The 22517-nt window shown below is 40.1% G+C and overlaps 1 protein-coding gene across 1 annotated transcript in view; it reads right to left on the reverse strand.

Moving 5' to 3' along the window:
* The window catches only part of LOC128654306 (17-beta-hydroxysteroid dehydrogenase type 6), a 213531-nt gene that overhangs the window by 41779 nt on the left and 149235 nt on the right, over window positions 1-22517 (reverse strand). The window contains exon 2 of the mRNA XM_053708168.1: window positions 15306-15651. Coding sequence (XP_053564143.1) covers window positions 15306-15618 — 313 coding nt within the window. The 5' untranslated portion in view covers window positions 15619-15651. The remainder of the gene's footprint in view (window positions 1-15305; window positions 15652-22517) is intronic.

Here is a 22517-nt window from a genome sequence, read left to right on the forward strand (position 1 = left end):
ATTAAATAGTTAAGAACTATTTAATAGCTAAAATAGTTTAAATAATTTCAAAATTACCTGTAAAATAAATCCTAACCTAAGTTACAATTAAACCTAACACTACACGATCAATAAATAAATTAAATAAAATACCTACAATTATCTACAATTAAACCTAACACTACACTATCAATAAATTAATTAAATACAATACCTACAAATAACTACAATGAAATAAACTAACTAAAGTACAAAAAATAAAAAGAACTAAGTTACAAAAAATAAAAAAATATTTACAAACATAAGAAAAATATTACAACAATTTTAAACTAATTACACCTACTCTAAGCCCCCTAATAAAATAACAAAGCCCCCCAAAATAAAAAATGCCCTACCCTATTCTAAATTACAAAAGTTCAAAGCTCTTTTACCTTACCAGCCCTGAACAGGGCCCTTTGCGGGGCATGCCCCAAGAAATTCAGCTCTTTTTCCTGTAAAAAAACACATACAATACCCCCCCCCCAACATTACAACCCACCACCCACATACCCCTAATCTAACCCAAACCCCCCTTAAATAAACCTAACACTAAGCCCCTGAAGATCTTCCTACCTTGTCTTCCCCTCACCGGGTATCACACCGATCCGTCCTGGCTCCGATATCTTCATCTAAGCCCAAGCGGGGGCTAGACATCCATCATCCGACGGCTGAAGAAGTCCAGAAGAGGCTCTAAAGTCTTCATCCTATCCGGGAAGAAGAGTAGATCCGGACCGGCAACCATCTTCTTCCAAGCGGCATCTTCTATCTTCATCCGATGAGGACCGGCTCCATCTTGAAGACCTCCACCGCGGACCCATCTTCTTCCGACGACGACTTCCCGACGAATGACGGTTCCTTTAAGGGACGTCATCCAAGATGGCGTCCCTCGAATTCCGATTGGCTGATAGGATTCTTTCAGCCAATCGGAATTAAGGTAGGAAAATTCTGTTTGGCTGATGGAATCAGCCAATCAGAATCAAGTTCAATCCGATTGGCTGATCCGATCAGCCAATCAGATTGAGCTTGCATTCTATTGGCTGATCGGAACAGCCAATAGAATGCAAGCTCAATCTGATTGGCTGATCGGATCAGCCAATCGGATTGAACTTGATTCTGATTGGCTGATTCCATCAGCCAATCAGAATTTTCCTACCTTAATTCCGATTGGCTGATAGAATCCTATCAGCCAATCGGAATTCGAGGGACGCCATCTTGGATGACGTCCCTTAAAGGAGCCTTCATTCGTCGGTAGTCCGTCGGGCCAGCAGGATGTTCCGCGTCGGAGGTCTGCAAGATGGATCCGGAAGACAGAAGATTGAAGATGCCGTTGATAGAAGACTTCAGCCGGATCATGGACCTCTTCAGCTCCCGCTTGGATGATGACTTCAGCCGGATCATGGACCTCTTCAGCTCCCGCTTGGATGATGACTTCAGCCGGATCGTGGACATCTTCATCCCCCTGCTTGGGCTTGGATCAGGACATTGGAGGAGCTCTTCTGGATCGATCAGTGAACTTGGTATGGTGAAGATAAGGTAGGAAGATCTTCAGGGGCTTAGTGTTTATTTAAGGGGGGTTTGGGTTAGATTAGGGGTATGTGGGTGGTGGGTTGTAATGTTGGGGGGGGTATTGTATGTGTTTTTTTACAAGAAAAAGAGCTGAATTTCTTGGGGCATGCCCCGCAAAGGGCCTTGTTCAGGGCTGGTAAGGTAAAAGAGCTTTGAACTTTTGTAACTTAGAATAGGGTAGGGCATTTTTTATTTTGGGGGGCTTTGTTATTTTATTAGGGGGCTTAGAGTAGGTGTAATTAGTTTAAAATTGTTGTAATATTTTTCTGATGTTTGTAAATATTTTTTTATTTTTTGTAACTTAGTTCTTTTTTATTTTTTGTACTTTAGTTAGTTTATTTCATTGTATTTATTTGTAGATATTGTATTTAATTAATGTATTGATAGTGTAGTGTTAGGTTTAATTGTAGGTAATTGTAGGTATTTTATTTAATTAATTTATTGATAGTGTAGTGTTAGGTTTAATTGTAACTTAGGTTAGGATTTATTTTACAGGTAATTTTGTAATTATTTTAACTAGGTAACTATTAAATAGTTCTTAACTATTTAATAGTTATTGTACCTGGTTAAAATAAATACAAAGTTACCTGTAAAATAAATATAAATCCTAAAATAGCTACAATATAATTATAATTTATATTGTAGCTATATTAGGGTTTATTTTACAGGTAAGTATTTAGCTTTAAATAGGAATAATTTATTTAATAAGAGTTAATTAATTTCGTTAGATTTAAATTATATTTAATTTAGGGGGGTGTTAGTGTTAGGGTTAGACTTAGCTTTAGGGGTTAATACATTTATTAGAATAGCAGTGAGCTCCAGTCGGCAGATTAGGGGTTAATGTTTGAAGTTAGGTGTCGGCGATGTTAGGGAGGGCAGATTAGGGGTTAATACTATTTATTATAGGGTTAGTGAGGCGGATTAGGGGTTAATAACTTTATTGTAATAGCGGTGCGGTCCACTCGGCAGATTAGGGGTTAATAAGTGTAGGCGACGTTGTGGGGGGCAGATTAGGGGTTAATAAATATAATATAGGGGTCGGCGATGTTAGGGCAGCAGATTAGGGGTACATAGGGATAATGTAAGTAGCGGCGGTTTACAGAGCGGCAGATTAGGGGTTAATAATAATATGCAGGTGTCAGCGATAGCGGGGGCGGCAGATTAGGGGTTAATAAGTGTAAGGTTAGGGGTGTTTAGACTCGGCGTACATGTTAGAGTGTTAAGTGCAGTCGTAGGAAGTGTTTCCCCATAGCAAACAATGGGGCTGCGTTAGGAGCTGAACGCGGCTTTTTTGCAGGTTTTAGGTTTTTTTTCAGCTCAAATAGCCCCATTGTTTCCTACGGGGGAATCGTGCACGAGCACGTTTTTGAAGCTGGCCGCTTCCGTAAGCAACTCTGGTATCGAGAGTTGCAGTGGCGTTAAATATGCTCTACGCTCCTTTTTTGGAGCCTAACGCAGCCATTCTGTGGATTCTCAATACTAGAGTTATTTTAAAGGTGCGGCCAGAAAAAAGCCAGCGTTAGCTACGCGGGTCGTTACCGACAAAACTCTAAATCTAGCCGAAAAAATCAGCCAATAGAATGCGAGCTCAATTCGATTGGCTGATCGGATTGAACTTGAATCTGATTGGCTGATTGAATCAGCCAATCAGATTTTTCCTACCTTAATTCCGATTGGTTGATAGAATCCTATCAGCCAATCGGAATTTGAGGGACGCCATCTTGGATGACGTGACTTAAAGGAACCTTCATTCGTCGGGTAGTCGTCGGTGAAGAAGGATATTCCGCGCCGGAGGTCTTGAAGATGGAGCCGCTCCTCGTCGGATGGATGAAGATAGAAGATGCCGCTTGGATGAAGATGTCTGCCGGTCCGGATGTCCTCTTCTGCCCTGATAGGATGAAGACTTCTGCCAGTCTGGATGTCCTTTCTGGCCCATCGGAGGAAGACGTCGGCCCGGCTGGGTGAAGACGAATCAAGGTAGGGAGATCTTCAGGGGGGTAGTGTTAGGTTTATTTAAGGGGGGTTTGGGTGGGTTAGAGTAGGGGTATGTGGGTGGTGGGTTTTAATGATGGGGGGGTTGTAATTTTTTTTACAGGCAAAAGAGCTGATTACTTTGAAGCATGCCCCACAAAAAGCCCTTTTAAGGTCTGGTAAAAGAGCTGGTTAATTTGTAATGTAGAATAGGGTAGGGACTTTTATTATTTTGGGTATTTTTTATTTTATTAGGGGGCTTAGATAAGTTGTAATTAGTTTAAAATTCTTGTAATTTTTATTTTTTTGTAATTTAGTGTTTGTTTGTTTTTTGTATTATAGAATAGTTTATTTAATTGTATTTAATTTTAGGTAATTGTAGGTAATTTATTTAATTAATTTAATGATAGTGTAGTGTTAGGTTTAATTGTAACTTTGGTTAGGATTTATTTTACAGGTAATTTTGTAATTATTTTAACTAGGTAGCTATTAAATAGTTAATAACTATTTAATAGCTATTGTACCTAGTTAAAATAAATACAAAATTGCCTGTAAAATAAATATAAATCCTAAAATAGCTACAATATAATTATTCGTTATATTGTAGCTATATTAGGTTTTATTTTACAGGTAAGTATTTAGTTTTAAATAGGAAGACTTTAGTTTATTTTAGGAATTTTATTTTGTTTAATAAAAATTATATTTATGTTAGGGGGGTGTTAGGGTTAGGGTTAGAGTTATGTTTAGGGGTTAATAACTTTATTATAGTAGCGGCGACAGTGCGGGCGGGAGATTAGGGGTTAATTTTCGTAGGTAGGTGGCGGCGATGTTAGGGAGGGCAGATTAGGGATTAATACAATTTATTATAGTGTTTGCGAGGTGGGAGTGCAGCGGTTTAGGGGTAAATACATTTATTATAGTGGCGGCGAGCGGCAGATTAGGGGTTAATAAGTGTAGTTAGGTAGCAGCAACATTGGGGGGGCAGATTAGGGGTTAATAAATATAATATAGGGGTCAGCGGTGTTAGGGGCAGCAGATTAGGGGTTCATAGGGGTTCATAGGGATAATGTAGGTTGTGGCGGTGTCCGGAGTGGAAGATTAGGGGTTAATAATAATATGCAGGGGTCAGCGATAGCGGGGGCGGCAGATTAGGGGTTAATAAGTGTAAGGTTAGGGGGGTTTAGACTCGGGGTTCATGTTAGGGTGTTAGGTGCAGACTTAGAAAGTGTTTCCCCATAGGTGCAGACTTAGAAAGTGTTTCCCCATAGGCAGCTGAACGCTGCTTTTTTGCAGGTGTTAGGTTTTTTCAGCCAGCTCAGCCCCATTGTTTCCTAAGGGGATATTGTGCACAAGTACGTTTTCCCAGCTTACTGCTACAGTAAGCAACGCTGGTATTGAGGGTTGAAGTGGAGCTACATTAGGCTCAACGCACCCTTTTTTGAGCCTAACACAGCCCCTCAGACAACTCTAAATACCAGCGTTGTTTGGAAGCAGAGGTAGGAAAAAAAGCTGCATTAACTACGCGGGTCTTTACCGACAAAACTCTAAATCTAGCCGATAATTATTAACCCCTAAATCCGACAACCCCAACATCGCAAATTACCTAATACATCTGTTAACCCTAAAACCGCCATTAACCCACATCGCTAATTAACCTAATAAATCTATTAACCCCTAAACACCATTAATCCACATTGCAATTAACATAATAAATCTGTTAACCCCTAAGCCGCCAAACCCCACAATGCAAATAACTAATCAATAAGACCCCTAACCTAAGACCCCCTAAATTAACCCCATTAAATAAATTAAAATAATCCTAAATTACAATTAAAATAAAAAACCTAACATTACTTTCAAAATAAAGAAAACTAATTTTAAACTAATCTAACATTACAGAAAATAAAAAAGGTCTAACATTACGCAAAATAAAAAAAGTCTAACATTACACAAAATAATAAACCACATTATCCAAAATAAATATCCCTATGAAAATAAAAAAGCTTCGCCAAAATGTAAACACCCCCTATTTTAAGATTAAACTACCATTAGACCAATAAACTACCAATAGCCCTTAAAAGGTCTTTTTGTAGGGCATTGCCTTAAGGAAATCAGCTCTTTTACATTCAAAATAAACCATTTCCCCCCTAACAGTAAAATCCCCCACCCACCAAACCCCATTCAGCTCTTTTACAGAGCCAAAATCCCTAATCTTAAAAAAAAAACAACAAAAAAAAACTAACACTAAGCACCAAATAGGGACTCACGGTTCCTGAAGTTCTCACAGAGCCCAAATCCCTAATCTTAAAAAAAAACAAAAAAACTAACACTAAGCACCAAATAGGGACTCACGGTTCCTGAAATTCGGTGGAGAAGGTCTTCTTCCAGGCGGGTCCATCATCTTCTATCTTCATCCCCAGCGAACGTGGCGCGGAATGGAGCTGCAGAGTGGTCTTCCCAGATGTGGCGTTCCTCGGCGGCGGCGGTCCTCGGCAGCATGGAGGCCTCTCTTCATGCGATCGTCCGCTACACATTGAAGATTGAATGCAAGGTACCTTATATTTATTGGGGTATCTTGCATTCCTATTGGCTGATATTTTAAAATCAGCCAATAGAATGAGAGCTAATGAAATCTTATTGGCTGATTTGAACAGCCGATAGGATTTCAGTAGCTCTAATCCTACTGGCTGATTTCAAAATTTCAGCCAATAGGAATGCAAGGTGCCCCAAATTGATTGCGGTACCTTGCATTTAATCTTCAGTCTACGACGGACATCAGATGAAGTGGAGCCTCCATGCCATCGAGGAATGCCCTGCTGCTATGGATGACAGCCACTGAGGACCGCCGCCGTTGGGGACCGCCGCTCAGGATCCAGGCATCGGGAACACAGCTTTGCCCCTCCGCTCCATGCCGCCTTCACTCCGGATGAAGATAGAAGAGGATGGATCCATCTGGAAGAAGACCTTCTCTGTCGGACTTCAAGAACAGTGAGTACCTATTTGGAGGTTAGGTTTAGGCTTTTTTATTTGAATTTTTGGGGTGGTTTTATTTTTAGAATAGGTTTTTCTGGGCTTGAAAAAGAGCCGATTGCCCTTTTAAGGGCAGTAAAAGAGCTGAATGCCCTTTTAAGGGCAATGCCCATACAAATGCCCCTTTAGGGACAATTTGTAATTTAGTTTTTTTAGTGTTAGTTTTGGGGAGTTTGGTGGGTGGTTTTTTTTTACTGTTAGGGGGATTTAGTATTTTTTGGAGGTAATAGAGCTGTTTAACTTAGGCAATGCCCTACAAAAGGCCCTTTTAAGGACTATTTGTAGTTTAGTATTATATTAGGGGGTGTTTTTATTTTGGGTGGATTTTTTATTTTCATAGGGGTATTAGTTTAGGTTTAATTATTTTATTTTGGATACCTTTGTTTATTTTTTTCTGAAATTTTTTATTTTTTATTTTTTTGTAACTTTAGCTTGGGGGGTTGTAGTTTTTAAACATAGACTGCCCTCTGTATGTCTATATGTGTGTACATATGTATTTATGTGTTTATATGTGTATATATGTCTGTGGATACATATATACACAAATATTTGCATAAATACATATGTATGCAGCTATAAACACGCACACACATATATAATATATATATATATATATATATATATATATATATACACACACACATACATACATAAACATACATATTTAGACGTGTTTATATGTAACTCTATGTTAAAGCCCTTTGCCTACTTTTTTTTCTAGAACCAAAGATCTCGTATCTTTGAGTTTTTTGTGCATTAAATATATTTTGATATAAATATGCATATATAGCTATACCTGTGTATATTCATTCATTTATATATATCCACATTCCAATACACGTCAATGTCACGTGATGCTAAATGGCCAACCAACGATCGGCATCACGGTTGTCATGGAGGTAGGTGAATAACAACAAGAGAATTTGTGGTGGTGCATTACACAGATAACACCACGTAATAGGTGATGATGGGTAAAAGACAGGTGTTTACACTGACTCTGGACAGCTGTCCAATAGGCTACATCTGGAGAAAACTATATTTATACCATCCGTATTACACATATGGCACATATGCAGGGACTCCAATGCAGCCCAATATGTAGGACACCAGACCACTACCATATGATTGAACTGGCTATATAATAAACATAGTCCAAGGGAAATCCTATCTAACTAAATAAGTGGCAACTTGCCGTAGATAAACAAATTGCTGCCCAGTAGATAATAATATTGTATGTAATAAGCCAATATAGAGACAAAGCGGGCCACCTCTCAGAAATGCACAGTGGAATAGAAAAGCCTAACTAGGACCTCAAGGCTCAAAGACATTATCTAAAAATAGCATAGCCCAGCAACAGGGATAGGAGAACTAATACGGTAACCAAAACTGGACAAGACCGTGGACTCTCAATAAACTGTTTTTCAGAACATATATAGACTCAACAGACTGATTATGAGTGTTGATAGACAAGATCATAATCATGGACTCTCAATATACAGCAGTCAGAGTTCACAGGAAACAATGCAATCAAACATGGTATTTAAACAATGAGGTTGTAGAGTGTTACGTCAGTAAATCCATTTAGCCTCTACTTGTAAGAGGAGCCTGTTCCTGTCGCCACCTCGTTTGAGGAGAGGGACATTGATCAGGACAAACCGAAGATCTTGGACCCCATGGCCAGAGTCCAAAAAATGTCTCACAACTGACTGTTCCTTTCTTGATGGCACTTCTAATGGCGGATCTGTGATTAGCAAAGCGCCTCCTGGCGTCATCCGTGGTTTCAACCACATAGAATCTGCCACAGCTGCAATTCAGAAAGTAGACTACATGTGTAGTGGTGCAGGTCATAAAATGCCTGATGTTGCATCTCTTCTGTTGGTGCGGGTGCCCGAAGGTTGATCCTTGAATCATTGCACTACAAGTCATGCATCCAGTGCACCTGTATGAACCGTGTTTCTTCCTCTGTTGGAGCCATGTGTCTTTTTTGTAGCAATGGCTGGGATCTGTAATCATAAGTGAGTCTTTTAAGCTTTTATCACATCTAAATCCCACCCTGGGGTTCAGCCATTGCTTGAAAGGGAGTGTGGGGTCAATTTGCATAATATGCCAGTGTTGGTTCAGGCCTCCCCCTAAAGATCTTATAGACGGGCTGTATGTGGTGGTGAAGGTCATCGTAGGCTTCTCATCCTTGGTTTCCTCAATAGATGCCATGATGGCATTCTCGGCCATTAGCTTGCTTTTCTCAATCAGACATGGATTGTAGCCTCTCTGGATAAACTTCTGTTCCATATCAATTAATAGTTCATGTCTCCCCTGAGCCTCGCTGTTGTTCCTAATGACCTGGATCATCTTAGCCTTTGGGATCACCTGTCAGGGGTTTTCCCTGTTGTGTTTGCCATGTACTGCTGGCAGCCATTTTACTCACCTCTCTTCCTGACTTGGTGCATTGTGGGGGACTCACTTCCTGCACTTCCTTTTATGGCCAGACTGTTGTGCATCATCCATGTGAGACAGGATGCAGTCTCAGAATTGTGATGTCATCATTTATTATTTAAAGGGCCTCTGTTCAGTATGCTTTGCCTTTGCATTGTCTGAGACCTGTTTGTGAGAGTTCCTGTGTATTACCTGGCTGCCTGACGTCCTTCCTGGTTCCTGATCCCTGGCTTGTTCCTGACTCTGCTGTTCTCCTTGTTCCTGATTCCGGCTTGTCTGACTATTCGCTTTGGCTCCTGACTCGGCTCGTCTAACTACCAGCTCTGGTTTTGACTCCTGGCTTGTTATTTGACTTGTGGACGTTTTATAATTTTTGCTATTAATAAAGGTGTGATTATTTGTGCACTTCTCATCTCAGTCTGATTACTGGCACCCTGACATTACGCAAAGGCCATGAATCCTGATGCTGCTAATTATCCACCTTTACCTGCCATCATTTCCAGGATGGATGTACAGGATCACCACTTGGATCAATTTGCACTAGCCCTGCAAAAGCTGCTGACTCGCACTGCACATTTGGACCAAAGTGTCCCGCATGTTATGGCTGCTCCTGTTTCCACTGCTGCACCTTTGACTACCAGGAGCATGTCCGGTTCTGCACCTCTACCTCAGCAATATGGAGGCGATCCTATTCAGTGCAGAGGGTTTTTGAACCAGGTGGGCATGTACTTTGAGATGTTACCTGAGGTGTTTCCCTCTGACAGAGATAAGGTGGGATTTCTCATCTCGTTACTCTCTGACACAGCTCTTGCCTGGGCTAATCCCTTGTGGGAGACTAATAAACCTGTGATTTCAAATTACCCTGAATTTGTGGCCTCCTTTTGAAGGGTATTTGATGTTCCGGCTCCCTCCTCCTCTGCTGCTAAACGACTCTTGTCCATTCAGCAAGGTACAAGATCTGTTGCTCAGTATGCAATTGAGTTCCGTACGCTTGCAGCAGAGGTAGGTTGGAACAATGAAGTCCTTGTTGCAGCCTTCTTTCATGGATTCTCTGATGTGATTAAAGACGAAGTTGCTGCCAGTGATTTACCAGAGGATCTCAAGGCATTGGTGTCTTTTTTTATCCTAATTGACATCAGACTCAGAGAGAGGCCCTCTTTCAAGGAGCGCTTGCAGAAGCCTCCTGTTCTGTTGTCTCCTACGTTTTCGTTCCCACCCATGCCTCCCTCTCCTCCCATGCCTCCTGGTCCCGAGTCACCAGGTACTGCTGAGCCGATGCAGTTGGGATTAATGCGTCTCTCTGTGGCAGAGAGGGCCTTTAGGAGGAGGGAGGGGCTCTTCCTCTATTGTGGGTTACAGGGCCACCTTTTGAAGTCTTGTCCTACACGGCCGGAAAACGCTCACACCTAAGATCCTGTCGGGGGCAGACCATGGGTGCTTTATCCTTGTCCCCAGAACCGCTTAAGGAGAAACCTTTGGTCATGGTTGTCCTTTCCTGGGTGGACTCCTCCATAGTCATTCAGGCTCTTGTTGACTCCGGTGCTGCTGGCTATTTCATTGACAGTTCTTTTGTTTCAAAGCACTCCATTCCTGTTTTGCCTCGGTCTGTTCCACTTGCTATTGAGGCCATTGATGGCTGGCCCCTTCAGCCCGCACTCGTTACTCATGAAACTGCTCCGTTGTCCATGGCTGTTGGGGCTCTCCATTTTGAAACCCTCCAGTTCCAGGTGATAAACTTTCCGCATTTTCCAGTTGTTCTTGGTTATCCCTGGCTCCAAAAGCACAATCCCAGTCTCGACTGGCACAGGTCCGAAATTTTGTTGTGGTCTCCGCAATGTATTTCCACTTGTCTTCGGAAACGAGTTAAAGTCTTGTGCACTTCTTCGGTATCTCAATTGCAAGAGGAGTACTGAGAGTTCCGTGACGTGTTTGACAAGGTGCGTGCCAGTACGTTGCCTCCTCACTGGTCTTACAATTGTGCCATAGACCTGCAACCCGGAGCCATTCCTCTGTTGCAGAGAATTGCGCTATAGAGGAATATGTTGCTGATGCTCTGTCACGGGGGATCATCCGCAAATCCTGCTCTCCTGCAGGGGCTGGCTTCTTCTTTGTGAAGAAAAAGGGTGGCAAGTTAAGACCATTTATCGATTATAGGGGTCTTAATCGTCTTACAATTAAGAATGCTTACCCTATTCCGCTCATTACGGAACTCTTTGACCGCCTCAAGGGAGCTACGGTCTTTACTAAACTTGATTTGAGAGGAACGTACAATCTCGTTAGGATTAAGGAGGGTCACAAATAAAAAACAGCATTTAACAGGCTTGTTCCTGACTCTGCTGTTCTCCTTGTTCCTGATTCCAGCTCGTCTGACTATTCACTTTGGCTCCTGACTTGGCTTGTCTGACTACCAGCTCTGGTTTTGACTCATGGCTTGTTATTTGACTTGTGGACATTTTATAATTTTTTGCTATTAATAAAGGTGTGATTATTTTTGCACTTCTCGTCTCAGTCTAATTCCTGGCACCCTGACATCACCTTCAGAAGTGCTGTAGGGTGGCTACTGGATGCATTCAGGAGAGAATTTATATCAGTTGGTTTTCTATACAGAGCAGTACCCAACTGGTTATTGTCCTTCTTAAAGATTCTAAGATCAAGGAATTCAATGGAGGTTTCGCTATGTGCAACCTTAAACTTCACTGGGTTGTGCAGAGAGTTCAGTAGTAAAACATTTTTTCCAATTGTTCTAAAGACCCCCTCCATAAAATGAGGAGGTCATCAATGTACCATCTGTAGAACAATACTTCTGGTTTGTCATAGATCTGCATCACTGTTACTTCATATTTCTCTATGAATAAGTTGGCTAGTGAAGGGACCACGTTGGATCCCATGGCCGTTCCAGAGGTTTGTTGGTAGACCCTCGAACCAAATGTAATTGAGTCTTAAACTCAAATCCAGAAGTATTAAGAAATCTCTCGGAGGACCAATATAGTGGTGTCTATACAGAGCTTCCATTACACATACTTTTCCTTCCTTGTGGGGGATGATTGTATAGAGGCTATTTACATCAGCTGTAGCCAAAATACAAGGTTCTTCAATAGATACAGACTTCAGATCCTCAATAAGATGGGAGGAATCTCTCAAATTGGAGCGCATGTTTCACACCAGAGGCTGGAAGAAGTAGTCAACAAACACTGCTAATCTTGAGATAATCTTTATGAATCTTTGGCAGCGTGCAGAGAATCGGGCATGATGGATGTTCTATCCTCAAGAACTTTGATGTATTTTCATCTATCCACGCATCATCAAGACCTTGTTCCACTGCTTGTTCGATTATCCTCTGGAAATCCTTTGTGGGGTCCCTGTTCAAAACCTGATAGGTATTAACATCTCCCAAATGTTGTATGATTTCATCCCGATAGTCCACATAGTTGAGGACTACAACCACACCTCCCTTATCAGCAGTTCTTATTACAATCTCGGGATCTTCCAATAGTGACCGAATAGCCTCCCTCTCAGGTTCTGACAGATTATTGCAAAGAAGAGGCCTCCCCCTCTTCTTCTTTGTCCGGCTCTGGTAGTGACCCCCTGAAAAACCTGATGACCAGTGTTTATACTGTTAGTATGGCCGCTTGCTCCTTAGGGCAACTGCTGTTGACTGTTTGTAAAGAATGTTTTGTGTAATATAGTTGTCTTCTTCTCCTTTGCATAAAAGATCTCCTATTGTCACCCTCACTCAACCAGCAGTATACAGTTTTTTCTTTGTGATCCTCACACACTGTATGTAGTTTTCTATTCTTGAATTGCACAAGTGTATCTTTGTATTCTTTAATCTGTGTGGTTAATTTTTCAAGCCATTGTTCAGATGTGTCTTCAATCAGGATTTGTGTTTTTTTATTTTTCATTCCTGGATCTCCACTTTAATTTTCTCAAGAAGATTTCTCACCTCTTCGGTGACCAATAAAATTATATCTAAAGAGCATTTATTCAAAATAGCACACCAGCACTTACAGAACTCAGGGTTACCGCATCCGATAGTCAGGAGGTTTCTGATACAGAACCCTCTGGGTATCATTTTCCTCCTATAGTATTCTGAAAGATAAACTCCATGTGGTCTAAGGTCCACCTCTTTTTTCTTCAATTTGAGGAGGGCTAGATAAACAATCTGTGTCGTGTCCCCACTCGTGGTGTCATCCTCTGGATTAAACAGGATCCTTGCTGCATCACTCTCTGTGAAGGTTAGGGTCTATATATCTTTCACATCAGTATCCATGCTGAAAAACAATCCCCCTGGTGTGGTGCATGTGAAGTGCCAGTGCAAAGTAGTCCAATTGGGAAGGGGTCAATCTAATTGTGGGTGCAACAACAAAATTGATACAAGTAGCTGTGATGTGCACTCTCACTTATTTACTTGCTGCCAGGGTGCTAGTGCAATAAGTAGAAAAATGAAAAACGTGCACTCACTGGTCTTTTACAAAGGTCTTTACTGTGACAAAAATTTAACGTTTCGGGGATAATGTATCTCCTTCCTCAAATACAATCAATACAAAGCGATACAAACTTAAAGTAACAAACAAAACCCCACTCCCTAATTAAGGCAGAACGACCGCCAAACGGTCCCATGGTGACCACTACGTCACAGTACCAACAAACCCATATATAATATTAGCAAACAGCTGTCTGAGCATTATTAAACAGTATTATTGAACAGTGATTCATTATAGACAGGTGGGAGAGCACAACAAAAGATACAGATGCAGGAACTATATACAGACACAATCTACCTGCTTAAGATGTATATATAAGGACAGATGAGACTGCCCTCTGTATGTCTATATGTGTGTACATATGTATTTATGTTTTTATATGTGTATATATCTCTGTGGATACATATATACACATATATATGCATAAATACATATGTATGCAGATATAAACACGCACACACATATACAGTATATATATTTATATATATACATACATACATATACATATTTAGACGTGTTTATATGTAACTCTATGTTAAAGCCCTTTGCCTACTTTTTTTCTAAAACCAGAGATCCCGTATCTTTGAGTTTTTTGTGCAATAAATATATTTTTATATACATTTGCATATATATCTATATTTCTTTAATTTTGCAAAGATAAACACTATAGATATGAAAGTCTTAGTGTAAAAGAAAGGGAATTCAGAACTCTTTTCAAATATATAATCAAATTTATTATCATTTATAAACAGATATATACATAAAATGGACATTTCCGATGTAAGGCAGATCACTTAGCATGCAACACCCTGCTGAACCAAACCCTATATATAATAGGTCTTGTCTAGCCAGGAAAACATGGGGATCTATGCATGCATGAGTGTCCCAAAGATGGCAATAATGTTTCTGTCAAATGAGGCAGATAGTAAAGTATTCATTTTCCATGCTTTAGCAGTTCCGTTATTAATGTCACTTGTTAGTAAGCAGTAAAAGCACATACATCCGTGCAGGTCAAAGCTAGCATAGGGCAAATGGTTAAGCATCCAGCAATTACCCAACAAGCTGAGTTATTAGCACAGCAGCGTAACAGCAAGCATACATATTAGCAGTGTCCCATTTCAGATTACTTGAGACAGTCCATGTAACCCATAAGGAGTACAACAAGGAGGCAAATTAATGTATTCCAGATCACCTACCAACCATTAAGACAGGCTCCACATCTAGCGGTTCCGTTATGACTTTAGGCAATACCTCTCCTTATGACTGTGTGTGAAAGTACCCTTCAAGCATGGATCCAGAATTTGAAACTGTGTCCGCTGTCATTATGTACTAAAAATCCACCCAGAAATAGACACGTCTAGCCCGCCGCAAGCAGTGGCGGATTATTGATAAATTTGACGCCGCAAGCAGTGGCGGATTATTGATACATTTTTACAGTGAAAAATTGAGTGGTAGCGAGGTTTGGCGGATAAGTACGCTTGACAGTTTAAAAATGCGGGTTTGAACATAGTTGACGGCTTTGTACATATCAGTGTGCAAGTTTTGACGCAAAAATATTTGCGGGCAGCTCACTGACTGCTAAGTACACTGAGCCCTATTCACCGCTAAATATTATCAACACTCATTTTTTCACTGCCTATCACCCCAAAGATAATGAGCAGTTGAATATAATTAAGCAGAGCTTCAAAACACACCTATATTCTTAACATTACTGTCAAAAAAAATAGTTTCTTGCTCTAGTTTCTAACTGTTTTATGAGAAGTAATTTTATTATGTATATTCTCATTTGAATTATCAACTAACCTGCTTCTCCAACAGTGCTAGTGACCCACTTAGCGACAGAGCTCACACTCTGACTGTCAGTGACATCAAGGACCACAGTCTGCAGTCTGCTGGAGGTTTCCTTCTTCAGCTCCTCAGCACCTTTCTCAGTCAGACAAGCAGCCAGCACCCTCAGACCACGCTGGTCTAGTTGTTTTGCTGCTAGGTTCCCAAAGCCAGTGTCACACCCAGTGATCAGAACATATTTTTCAGACAGATTTTGCATTATCTGGCTCTGTCTGTACCATCTGTATAGGAGTAGCAGAGCTGTGAGCAGTAGCGCAGGAAACCACATGATGCAGGGGAGCAGGGTTTAACTGTAACTGACCTAAAAGAGACAATATAGTTTTATAAGAGTACATTAAAAAAATCATAGGATAATAGCAACAATGACATAAAACTTACTTTAAACAGATGAAAACAAATTCCAGTCCACCAATAAAAGTGAAATCTGAACATTTTTAAGCAAATGCATGCAAAGTGAGCTAAAGAATATAATATGTTCCACATTTCATAAGCTTGTTTCTTTTACAAGACCACTGATATAACGTGAAATTTATGTGACACCTATTTGTTTTTGCCCACAAAAGCCCAATATATATCAGTACAATATTCCAATGGCAAACAAAAAGGGTTAAGATTTTAATCTCATCAAAAGATTTAATCTGAGCAATTTAATCAATTTTTGCTTGATAATTTAGGGACAGATTTCAAGTGTAGCCGTATTTAATGCTCCCACTTGCGCGCTAATTCTGCTAGAAGTAATCTTTTTGAGTTTGAAGTAGCACTTGTATTAAAAGTATAAAGTTTTCGCTTGTGTGCTAACCCTATGCGTACAAAAAGCCGAAGTTAGAATATTGCAACCGCGTATTCCTCCATGGAACCCAATGGAGCAAAAAACTAACACCCTACTCACACGCAAACCCGATCGCATATTCTCAAGTACGCTAACCCGACATAAAAATATGAAAATTTCACATTCTAACATTCTTCACATAGCAGAATATGTTCTATTTATTTATAAATACATATTTCTACATATATATGATGGTATTTTGGTACAATATATATCTATACCAATATATATATATACATAGATGGTTATATAAAGTTATAGATATATACAAATATATATATATACTGTATATATATATATATATATATATATATATATATATATATATATACAGTGAGTATTGAAAATAATCACCCCCCTTGAAATTAATCACATTTTGCTGTGAGTTGTAATTACTCAGTGCAACTTATAACATCCGAGTGAAAGATATAACACCAACATGTCAGGCAAAAATAAAAACAATTAAAAAACTGAATCACTGAGTTGGAAAAAGGATTACCCCCTTGTGTCAGTATTTTGTTGAACCACATTTTTCTTTAATTACAGCCTTTAGTCTGTTGGGATATGTCTCTACTAACTTTGCACATCTAGACTGTGCAATATTTGCCCACTCTTCTTTGCAGAACTGCTCCAATTCCATTACATTTGATGGTGACCGTTTGTGAACGGCAGTCTTTAAGTCATGTCACAGATATTCAATGGGGTTTAAGTATGGGCTCTGACTAGGCCATGCAAGGACATTCACCTTTTTCTCCTTCAACCAATGTGAGGTCATTTTTGCTGTGTGCTTTGGGTCATTGTCATGTTGAAATGTAAACCTTCTTCCCATTGACAACTTCCTGGCAGAGGGCAGCAGATTTCCCTCAAGAATTTAACAGTATTTTGCCCCATCCATTATTCCTTCTATGCTTACAAGTGCTCCAGTGCCTGCTGCACCCCCATGACATGATATTACCACCTCCATGCTTTACTGTAGGTATGGTGTTATTTTGGATGGTGAGCTGTATGGGATTTACTCCAGACATATCATTTAGTGTTGAGACCAAATAATTAAATTTTAGTCTCATCTGACCATAACACCTTTTTCCATGTGGCCTCAAAATCTCTTAGGTGTGTTATGGCATAGCTCAGTCATGACTGCATGTGGCCTGTCTTGAGGAGTGGCATATTTCTTGCAACCCTCCCATACAAGCCACATTTGTGGAGAATTTGTGATATTGTTGTCACATGCACACAATGACCACTCTTTGTCATAAATGCCTGAAACTGCTACAGAGTTGCTGTGGGTCTCTTGGTAGCCTCTATGACCAATTTCCTCCTGGCTCTTTCATCCAGTTTGGAGTGACGTCTGGATCCAGAGAGGGTCTGTATTGTACCAAATACCTTCCACTTCTTAATAATAGATGTCACTGTGCTTCTAGGCATTGATTATCCCGGAAATAGTTCTCTTCTGATTCTGTTTTTGAATTGTCCTTATTTTTTCCTGACATGTTGGTGTTATATCTTTCACATGGATGTTATAAGTTGCACTGAGTAATGACAACTGGATAAACAAAAACAGTGTCTGTCTTTATTTCAGGCTGCAAAGCAACAAAATGTGATTATTTTCAAGGGGGGGGGGATTCTTTTCAATACCCACTGTATATATATAGGTTGTCTGGTCTGAGGAAGGGGTCTGCGAACCCCGAAACGTTACCACAATAAAGATTTGAAGGTTTCTGAAACTAAATCCAGTGAGTGCAGTCCTTTATTGGATATAGACTGTATACTTGTTTGACTTTGCACCCTGGTTGATGACTACACAGCATTGGGAGTGCAGACACACACGGAGGATATATATATGTGTTGCTATGGTGACCATATGTCACAAAGTGAACATCGTATATACATTGTAATATAAGCAATCAAAGCTATGACAGTGAAGATGATCAAATTAAAAGACCTGTAGTAAAATGAACATGGTAAACAACTTAACATTGCAAGTACTGGTATTCTTAACAAATCCCTAATATCCGTTATTGTCCGGGGAGCCAGCCAATATTTTAAGCCTTATATGTTGGGGCCTAGGTGGTCAGGCATAAAATACACACTCAAAACCTACCAAGATGGGAAAACAAAGTTCTAATGTAGATCGCCGTGTCCCACGCCACCGCAACTACGCCCGCACTAGGTAGAACAGACAAACCCGGAAGTGCATCGGCCGATCACGTGTCTGGCCATGCACCAATCACTCGGGTTGCGGTTGGGGTTGTCATGGCAATGGGTCACAACGATCCAAATAGCAACAAAGAAACATATCGGACAAATCAGCTACTAAGCATAACATTGTAATAGTACACATCAATAGATACTTGTAATAAGTGCTGCTACAATGGCTATACCACTGCCGTAAATATAACCAGTAAATCATATATATAGAGCCATCTTGCCGTATTCTGATGGGGGTATAATAATATCATACATTCTCCCTAGAGCGCATATATATCATAGTGGACGCTGCTACAGGGACTATATCACTAATGTGCATTCACTAGCCAATATGCACAGTGTACCATGATGGAGAATATGTACAAATTTATACACGGTAATATCACCCATTAAAGAAGGTGAACTGGGATGGCATGACCAATGAGAGAGTACCAAACGCCCCAAAGAAAAGAACCAAAATAAACCCCACCAATACTTAAATACAAGGAAACCGAATAAAAAATGGGAAAATGGGAAAAGAGTGTTAGTGAAAAAAAGAATGTTAGTGAAAAAAAGGGAGGGGAGAGACAGACGACTATGAATAAACTGTAAAGATAAATAAATATGAAAATAAAAGAAAATATAAATATAAAAATAATAAAAATAATAATAAAAATAAAAATAATAATAAAAATAAAATAAAATAGAATAGAATAAAAAATAATAAATAAATAAAAATAAAATGAGAATAGAGTGTGGACTCTCAAGTAGAAAAAATCTGGATAACATGGACTCCCATGGTAAATAGGCAGATCTCCCTAAGAGCTGGGTCTAATTTACAAGAAACAATGCCAGTCAAACATAGTATTAAGTCCATGTGGTTGCAGGGTATTCAAACGAAAAATCCATTTGGCCTCAACTTGCAGGAGAAGTGTATCCCTATCACCACCCCGCCTTAATGGGGGGACATGATCAATTAAGGTGAATCTCAGATCATGGAGTCCATGGCCTTTCTCCACAAAGTGCCGGGCCACAGGTTGGTCACTAGAGCCCTTCTTAAGGGCCGTTCTGATGGATGATCTGTGGTTAGCGAACCTGGTCCGGGCATCGTCAGTTGTTTTTCCCACATAGAACCGCCCACAGCTGCAGTTTAATAGATATACTACATGAGAGGTGGTGCACGTTAGCACATGCCTAATCTTGAACCTCTGATTGCGATGGGGATGTCCAAACGTTGGTCCTGGAATCATGGCATTACAGGTGGTACATCCCACACACCTATAGCATCCTGGTTTCTTTCTCTGTGTCAGCCATGTCTCAGGGTTATAGCAATGTGTGGGGTCCGTGAGCATCAACAGATCTTTTAAATTTTTGTCACGTTTATAACCCACTCTCGGAGGTTGCCACTTGTTAAATGGAAGAGAGGGGTCACCTTGTACGATGTGCCAGTGTTCTCTTAGTGTTATGCCTAAGGCTCTAGTCGAAGGACTGTATACCGTAGTAAAGGTCATCCGCTGCTCGTCTTTAGGATCGGTTCGGGTAGACATAGTGGTATCGCTTTCCACTCCCATTCTACTTTGTTTAACAAGGTGCGGATTATATCCTCGTTGTACAAATCGTTGCTGCATCTCATCCAGTTGCTGGTGTCTTCTGGTCTCATCACTATTATTTCTTGCGGCCCGCTGTAGTTGGGCTTTCGGAATAGCCCTGAGAAGTGCAGTCGGATGGTTACTTGTGGCGTGTAGAATAGAGTTCCTATATGCACTCTCACTTATATGCAACAACCAGGGTGCTAGTGAAATTAGATACAAAATCATGTATATATATATATATACATGGAGTGCAGAATTATTAGGCAAGTTGTATTTTTGAGGATTAATTTTATTATTGAACAACAACCATGTTCTCAATGAACCCAAAAAACTCATTAATATCAAAGCTGAATAGTTTTGGAAGTAGTTTTTAGTTTGTTTTTAGTTATAGCTATTTTAGGGGGATATCTGTGTGTGCAGGTGACTATTACTGTGCATAATTATTAGGCAACTTAACAAAAAACAAATATATACCCATTTCAATTATTTATTTTTACCAGTGAAACCAATATAACATCTCAACATTCACAAATATACATTTCTGACATTCAAAAACAAAACAAAAACAAATCAGTGACCAATATAGCCACCTTTCTTTGCAAGGACACTCAAAAGCCTGCCATCTATGGATTCTGTCAGTGTTTTGATCTGTTCACCATCAACATTGCATGCAGCAGCAATCACAGCCTCCCAGACACTGTTCAGAGAGGTGTACTGTTTTCCCTCCTTGTAAATCTCACATTTGATGATGGACCACAGGTTCTCAATGGGGTTCAGATCAGGTGAACAAGGAGGCCATGTCATTAGATTTTCTTCTTTTATACCCTTTCTTGATAGCCACGCTGTGGAGTACTTGGACGCGTGTGATGGAGCATTGTCCTGCATGAAAATCATGTTTTTCTTGAAGGATGCAGACTTCTTCCTATACCACTCCTTGAAGAAGGTGTCTTCCAGAAACTGGCACTAGGACTGGGAGTTGAGCTTGACTCCATCCTCAACCCGAAAAGGCCCCACAAGCTCATCTTTGATGATACCAGCCCAAACCAGTACTCCACCTCCACCTTGCTGGCGTCTGAGTCGGACTGGAGCTCTCTGCCCTTTACCAATCCAGCCACAGGCCCATCCATCTGGCCCATCAAGACTCACTCTCATTTCATCAGTCCATAAAACCTTAGAAAAATCAGTCTTGAGATATGTCTTGGCCCAGTCTTGACATTTCAGCTTGTGTGTCTTGTTCAGTGGTGGTCTTCTTTCAGCCTTTCTTACCTTGGCCATGTCTCTGAGTATTGCACACCTTGTGCTTTTGGGCACTCCAGTGATGTTGCAGCTCTGAAATATGGCCAAACTGGTGGCAAGTGGCATCTTGGCAGCTGCACGCTTCACTTTTCTCAGTTCATGGGCAGTTTTTTTGCGCCTTGGTTTTTCCACACGCTTCTTGCGACCCTGTTGACTATTTTGAATGAAACGCTTGATTGTTCGATGATCACGCTTCAGAAGCTTTGCAATTTTAAGAGTGCTGCATCCCTCTGCAAGATATCTCACTATTTTTGACTTTTCTGAGCCTGTCAAGTCCTTCTTTTGACCCATTTTGCCAAAGGAAAGGAAGTTGCCTAATAATTATGCACACCTGATATAGGGTGTTGATGTCATTAGACCACACCCCTTCTCATTACAGAGATGCACATCACCTAATATGCTTAATTGGTAGTAGGCTTTCGAGCCTATACAGCTTGGAGTAAGACAACATTCATAAAGAGGATGATGTGGTCAAAATACTCATTTGCCTAATAATTCTGCACTCCCTGTGTATGTATATATATATATATATATATATATATATATATAAATATATATATATATATATATATATATATATAGGAATCCAAAACACCAGATCTCGCCCTCAAAGGAAAACTGCCTGGGTGCAACTTTGCAAAAAATAATAGCCAGAAAAAATGCACTCTCAGGACTTTCACAATCAAGTTACTTTTAATCCCCCCCCTTTTTTTTTTTTTTTCTTTTTCACAATCAAGTTACTTTTATTCCTGTAACGTTTTCGGAGGTCTTGCCTCCTTCATCAGCATAGTTAAATTACAATCAAAACATCTTTTAAATAGTGACATACTCACTCAAAACCACTTCAAACAATTTCACACACTGGCACCAAACCATCGGTGTTGGACCGCATACTGTGTTCCAATTACGCTGTGTGCCGGAAGCTGTGCGCCATTGCACTTCCAGTTGTCAAATTTTAACCTGTAATCAATCGGCATAAAAAAAAAAAAAAACAACAACAAAAGAAAATTTTGTGATGTGCTAAGTGTTGTTAGTACAATTAGACTTAATAGTACTGTGCAAAACAAGTGTACGTATAGGGTGAATAATCTACATAACGGCCGCCCATCGTCATGGCAACCCAATTAAACAAAATACCCCTGTCTTAATGCAGGGGAAAATTTTTTTTAATCAGACGATCTTCAAATATATATCACAGAGTATGTTAATATAGGTATTGCGACCTGCTAGATCACATATACACCTATTGTCTACAGATAAAAT

This window comes from Bombina bombina, chromosome 3 (genome assembly GCF_027579735.1).
Source record: "Bombina bombina isolate aBomBom1 chromosome 3, aBomBom1.pri, whole genome shotgun sequence".
NCBI classification, from domain to species: domain Eukaryota; kingdom Metazoa; phylum Chordata; class Amphibia; order Anura; family Bombinatoridae; genus Bombina; species Bombina bombina.